The sequence below is a fragment of the Leishmania donovani genome, chromosome 27 (assembly GCF_000227135.1).
Source record: "Leishmania donovani BPK282A1 complete genome, chromosome 27".
Lineage (NCBI taxonomy): Eukaryota > Euglenozoa > Kinetoplastea > Trypanosomatida > Trypanosomatidae > Leishmania > Leishmania donovani.
Window position 1 is genome coordinate 894759 of NC_018254.1, and position 6601 is coordinate 901359.

General features: G+C 59.8%; 2 protein-coding genes across 2 annotated transcripts; both read right to left on the minus strand.

The window, feature by feature from the left end:
• Window positions 1–607: 607 nt before the first annotated feature.
• Window positions 608–2581, minus strand: LDBPK_272190 (hypothetical protein, conserved; the record flags this gene model as incomplete). Its single annotated transcript, XM_003862022.1, has 1 exon — window positions 608–2581. One exon carries the CDS (start codon window positions 2579–2581, stop codon window positions 608–610), a length of 1974 nt encoding a protein of 657 aa, XP_003862070.1.
• A 1745-nt stretch (window positions 2582–4326) lies between these two features.
• On the minus strand, window positions 4327–4719 carry LDBPK_272200 (hypothetical protein, conserved; the record flags this gene model as incomplete). Its single annotated transcript, XM_003862023.1, has 1 exon — window positions 4327–4719. One exon carries the CDS (start codon window positions 4717–4719, stop codon window positions 4327–4329), a length of 393 nt encoding a protein of 130 aa, XP_003862071.1.
• Between the last annotated feature and the right edge of the window lie 1882 nt (window positions 4720–6601).

Here is a 6601-nt window from a genome sequence, read left to right on the forward strand (position 1 = left end):
CGGCAATCTAAAAGTTTGACAAAGGAAATATGTATATGTATATATAGCCGGCGTCATCAAACCGTCTGCTCCTGCGCGCGTGCGTGTCTATTCTAGAAAGAAAACGGTAGGAGTGTGAGAACCGCGCAAACAACCAGAACGAAAAGAAGGAGGGAAAGATACTGGCCGAGCTATGAGGCGGAGATTCACAGAGTGCGCGGAGGATGTCATGGTGACGGCCGACAAGTAATCTGCCATGTACACGGATGGGCGCGCTATCGGTGTAGGCAGCCAAGAGACCAAAAAGAGAAAAAAGAAAAGCACGCTTCCATGCATGCCCGTGTGACTGTGCTTGTAATATGATGCGCTGGAGCAATCTCTAAGCAAGGTGAAGCTGTTGTGTAGGTAGTGGCGTCGGGGCCCGTGTTGTGAGCCGCCTTCGGTCGTCAAAACCACTTAGACAAATAACGACTTCACCTTGTGTAAAGGTTGCTCCAGCGCATACGCACACAGAGAGAGCCATACAGACGCGCATCCCCCTTCCCCTCCCCTTGACATGCTATACACAGTGTCATGCAAAGTAGGGAATAGGGAAACGTGCAGTGCGGCCGCTCCGTCAATCATATCGCTACTGGGTGGCGGCGGCGTGCATGTGCAGGATTAGTGGTGGCGATGGCGGCAGGTGCACCTGACATGTGGAAGCATTCCCGCAGTCAGCGTTGGCGCTGTCGTGACGGGCCGGCGTGGGAGTTGCGCCAGGGGCACCCGGAAGGGGACTGCTGTTGTTGGTAAGATCAACAATGTCTACATCTTCCTCCCAAGCAGTGTTCTTCGTGGCAGCGAGGAGAGCCGCGTCACCCACCTCGTTTCGTTTGGTAAACATCTGCGGTGTGGTTGTGTCCGAGGTCGCCGTCTCTGGCGTTCGTGTGATTGACGCTTCCTGGGGCGCTGCGTCCAAGTTCGCCTCGGCATCAATACCGCTAATCCACTCCGTGATTGAGACCAGCCGCTGCTCGAGCGCTGCGTGCCGCACCTCCCACGCCGCTTTCTCGGCCGCGTGGTCGACGAGCAGCTGCTCCAGGGCGTGGGAGAGAATGTTGCACTGCCGCTCTGCCTGAGTCGCCCGTGCCAGCGCCGCGTCGCACTGGCTCTGCAGAGCCGTCTCCTGCTCCTTTCCCAGCGGTGACGTGGTCTTCGCTATGCTGTGTGCGTCGTGGATCTGAAAGAGCGCGCGCGCAGATGGCGGAGACAAGGGGGAGGCGGCAGTTCCCCCTGGCGATTGCCCGGCAGCGCGACGCGGCGCTGTCGTCTGCTCCTGCTTCAGCTGCAGTGACAAAGAGTCGGTGCGCCTCAGAGCACGCCCGGCTCTGCGGTGAGAAGCCCCTGTAGAGTCCCTTTCTTCCGACCTGGCGCCGCGCAGCCCCTGCGCACTGGTGGACGTCTCGGGGCTGCGCGACGCGCAACGGCGAGCCGACGACGGCGGCTTCGATCCTGGCACGCTCACCACAGGTCGCTGCTTTCTCTGCGGCTGTCGCTGATTCCAGGCCGGACGAGCCGCCTGTACTGGATGTGGATTCCATTGTGGGTGTGAGAGCTGGTTGTGCACAGACTCCGAGCGGATACCGCTGAGGCTCCTGCATGCTGCTGCGCCGGGTGTCCCAGTCGACGCCGCGGCCGCACGACCCCAGAAGCTGTTCACCACCTCTTCGGTTTCTTGCATTTCAGTATCCAATGGCGCGCACGTATCGCTGTGTTCAGGCCGCTCCGCGCTCAGAGACCGCCGACCCCGCGATACGCCAGAACAGCGGCCGTACTGCAGGCTGCTCCGCAGTGCTCCTCCCGTCGCGTACAAGTCGGTAGATGGCGGTCGAGGATCGGGCGAAGTGGCACGGGACCGCTGATGCGTTGCAGATGCAGCTGCTCGAACTCTTCGGCCAGCAAGAGCGTCAGCTTGGGCTTGCACCGGCTCCGCCGCAGTTGCCAGGGTCGATCCTTTCACCGTGGAGGAGGCCGACATAAGCGACAGACTACGCGACCGCGATCGCCCCAACGATCGATGGCCTGCATCGCTTGAGCGTACCCCTGTGCCGTCAGCAAGTTCGACGCCGGGAAGCGAGAGCCGCCGAGGCGGCGGAGAAGTTTCCCGATGACGCACCGCACCAGGCTCCGCATCTTGTTCCGCGTTGCAAGTGCTGGCGCTGTGCTCCGGCGGCACACCCGCGCAACTCGCGCGCACGCGTTGCACGAGCCGCTCCAAGAACTCCTCTTTCTGCAGAAGCAGCTCACCAATGGGCAGGTTGGTTTGGAGCGCACCCGATCCAATCACAGACGACGACTTGGAAAGCGCATCGGCAGGCGTGGTTTGCAGAGCCCCACCCCTCTTCGGTGCCGTCTCCTCTAGCTGAAAAAGCTCATTGTGCAACTTGCCGTCATCGCCGCAACCGCTGCTCTCCCCCCACTCGTGCCATGGCGGCGACTCCACCAGTGCAGCAGTCTCGGTGCTGCATTCATGCACACAAAGCTCTGTGGCTGGCAACGGTGATGCACCCTCAGCGGCGGCGAACGTCCCGGGCGGTCGAGTAGCAGCGTGACGACGCTTCATGCTTGTGGAGGGCGAGTAGTCAGTCACTTTCACCGCCGCATCGCCGCCGTTAGGGGAGCTGAGTGTTGGGATCTTGACCGACGGCGCGACAGGCACGCGGTTCGGATCACACGCCGCAAACATCGCTCGGGTCCTCCCAGCAGTGATCTTCTAACGATCACTGTGTTTGTGTAAGCGAATGAGTGCGTCTGTCTGTGGTATGTCATTCGCGTATCGCCGTTGTTCCCTCCAAAGCGTCCGCAAAACACGCCTGCGCTTCTCGCTCTCTCTCTCGCACACACACACACCGGTGGACAGAGAGAGGGAGACAGAGAAAGACACGGTAGTGTGAACGAGGAAGGACACGGTGTGCACTATCTATCCTGTTGTTGTTTTATGGTGGCGACGGAACGTTTATGGCGTATGCGCTGTCGACGTGCTCGCAAGGTGTTCGAAAAAAAAAAAAAGTATCTAAGCTGGACCTCCCACTTGTTGCCCCTTTTTTTCCCCACCCCCTCTCTGTCGCTGGCGCGCGCTCGTCAGTCGATAACGGATGTGGGGATGAAGGGAAAGCGAGAGAGCAGGCGGGAAACAAAAAGAGAAAGGAGAGGCGTCTCTCTCTGTGTGTGTGTGTGTGTGTGCCGCGCACGTGTGGAGAGAGTCTGAGGTGCCCACTTGCTGCAAAATGGGTGGATAGCGTGTCGAATAAGAAGACGAGGGAGAGGAGTGGGCACGAGGAAAGAGATGTGTCGATCGATCGATCCACTGCAGCGTCGCCCTTACTCTCTCGCCCGCTACCCCCGCTGTGTGTTCCCTCTGAAACTTCTCTTGTCAACGTGCGAAATGGTGAGCAGCGTCCAGATGGATGAGACCGCTGAATTAAGATAAGACGCGTTTCTGCAGGTGCCACATACAGGGAGAAGAACAGGCGCAACAGCAGCAATCGAAGGAGAGAGTGCAAGACGGTGGGCAGAAATTAGTGTCTGTGTGCTAGCGAGGTGGGGGGAAGGAGTATGATGAGAGTCTGCATGCCTGTGTGTCAGTAAGAAGCAGCGGCGGTTTCGATCGCCGCTTCTTTTCTCTTTGTATAACACTGAAGAAATGGCAAAGCAGATCGGGAGGGAGAGGCGCAATCAGGCGCATGTTTGTGTGTGTGTGTGTGTGTCGCCTGAAACCACTCCTACTGAGCCGTCATGGGTGTTTAGTCCCCTCCCTGCAGATTATTCTCGCTGTCTGTGTGCGTGGTTGTCTTCTTTTGCTGTTGTTCAGTGCGTAATAGATGGAAGCGAAGGTCCTCCTCCTGCAACTTGCAGCACAGTGCAGAAAGAATGGAGGGGGGGAGGGCAACAGAGGAGAGGGAAGCCCGCGCGCCTGTCACACACTCGCACACAAGCCACGGCTCCGTTTCTATCAAGGCGCCAGCTGACCTACCACTGCGAGAGAGAGAGAGAGCGAGGAGGAAGCGGAGTAGACGGGGGGCCACACTAACAAAGTGCGAGGGGCCACTGAGAAAGCCGAAAAAAAAAAGAAAGAGGAAAGTCTAAGAGAGAATATCGTGACCATCGGTAGTAGTACGGAGAGAGGGAGACAGGACAAAAACAGACACAATGTCAAAAACCCACAGACACACAGAGAGAGGCAGCGGTACAGAGCCGCAGTGAGCGAGACAGACACGCTCACATGCATGTCAACAAGAACGCGTACACATACTCACCACAACCCCGAAAAGCAAGCAAAAACAAAACAGCTTGTGCGTACCTACGCACTCAGTCAGGGATCAGGGCACCCCTTGCCATGTCATTACGGTGGATGAATCCCATCACATTATTCAAGGCCTCAAACCACGTGTCGCATTTGTCTTTCAGCTCGGTCGCCAGCTGCAGCACCCGCTTCCTCGTTTCGATCAGCAGGACGTAGTACGTCTTAGGGAATCCGTCCTCGTCCACACTGGACAGGTCGCGCGAGGTGACCTGGCAGATGTCGTCGAGGCGTACACTGCCGCAGAAGTGCGGGTTGTAGGTCTCGTAGTTGCTCCACACGAGAAGGTAGCTTTTCGTGTCAATCCAGAACCACCGCCGGTGCACCGAGTCGCCCTTGGATGTCCACTTGTAGAACCAATCGCCAGCGCGCAGTGTCTCGACACTCGTGCGCAGGTCCATCGTAGAGTGGGCGTCCGGAAGACCAAGGGTGGGCTTGCGCTCCACCCGCGCAGGAGGCCGTGACAGTCTCGGTGAGCGCTGTGGCGGTAGCGCCGCGGACGTTGAACGGGACTGTCGTGAGCTGCCTCCCTGCGAGGAGGGTGACGGCGGCGACGCCCCGGTCGCAGAGCCCATGTACACAACAGGTGGTGCGTAGGTCTCTCCGCGCTGCCGTGCGTGGCAACGTCCCCGCCGACCAGAGCGTCGCGCTCTGTTGATCGCACCATCCTCGTCCCGGCCCGCCCCCTTGCGCCGTCGTGAATCTGCTCGCCGCTGGTGGTTGGCATCGCGGGGTGAGGGTTCTACAACGCCAGAGTGCCCGTGTCGCTCGGGTGGGAAACTCACGATCTCGGCTTCGTTGTCGTCGTAATCATGGCCGCACGGCTGAGCGCCGTGTCCGCGATGGTGTCCCGATCGGTGACGAGAAGAGCGGCGGTGATCGTCGCGGCCGCCTCTAGATTTGCGGGAAGGCCGCTTCATGCGTGGCTCCGTGGCTAGCCCATCACCCCCCTGTGAGAGATGGTTCGTGTCTCGTTGACTCCAAGCCATGGGTGAAGTGCGCGTGCCTGTGCAGCTGCGGTCACGCCAGGTATTCATTCCCGTCGGCGCCACCGAGAGCGGATGCGCGTGTGGAAAAGATGTCTGCCAGTCCCACGGTGCCTTGATTGGTGGCCGCTCAGGCCACAGAGGCTTGCGTGGAACAGAGTGCGACCGCGGAATGTAGAGTGGTGGTGGCAGAGGCTCGGTGAGGCGCGCGCGCTCCCTCGACCTGGAAAACCAGCCGGACGCCGCTGATGCGGGAGCTGGCGATCGCCACGGATCTGTGCGTCGTCGCGAGGCCGAGTTCGGGGTGCTGTAGGCTAGTGATGGAACGCGGCCGGGTGACTGGAAGCGCAACCCTCCATTTAGCGCTGCCTTTGGATTCGGCGACGTGAGCAGCGGCATGTCGGCTGCCGCTGACCTGCCCCGCGGCACACTTTGCCGCCGGTCCGACGGCGCGGTTGATGCTCCTGGCGAAGAGTGGGCAAACGGCGGCGTCGATGTCGGTGCTGCTAGCGCTGGCACCGTCTGCGCCGCTGCCGACATCCTCGGGCTACCCGCCGTCTGCGTGCCCGTGGAAGAACCGCGGCGCTTGAAAGGAGTGGGTAGCGGCGGCGACATTACACCGTTGGCGTCCTCGCGCGATGGCGGGGCCGCTACTGGCTCATGGAACGTACCTAGCACACCACGGCGCCGTCGTGCCTCTAAAATGCGCGACAGGTGCGCCTCGTGTAAGCTGTCCATTCTCGACTAAACACAACCGTGCCCCTCCCCCTCTCTCTGCCTCGCGTCTGCGTGTGAGAGCAGAGTCTGTGTAAGTCTCTCTTCACCAAGCCTAATGTGCACGGAATTATCAACGAATCAGGGGTATGCGGCGCGGAGTGCTTGATCGTGTGGAAACACCCACACAAGCAAAAGGAATAAGATCTATAAAAAGGAGAGGGACAGGGCAGACAACGCGGAGAGGTGTCGTGGGGTACAGGGAAAAGAAAAGGAGAGATGAATACAAAAGGGTGCAGAGGAAGAACAAAGGAAGAAGGGGGAGCTCAGACACGCACGCGCAGAGCGACAGAACTTTCAGTGAAGAGAGACCACAACAACTGATCACTTCTTTTTTGTTGTTCAACCTGTGCCCATTTCTGCCATAGAACGCATGTTAAACGCCACTCCACCTCCGGGCCTTCCACAGGTCCATCGGGTGGCGCGAAGCAGCGGGACACACACGCCTCCCAGCAATGCGCCGCCACAGTCGCCGGGGCGCGGCCTCCGCCTCAACGTCGGCACACCACCCGCGCCCCGCCCG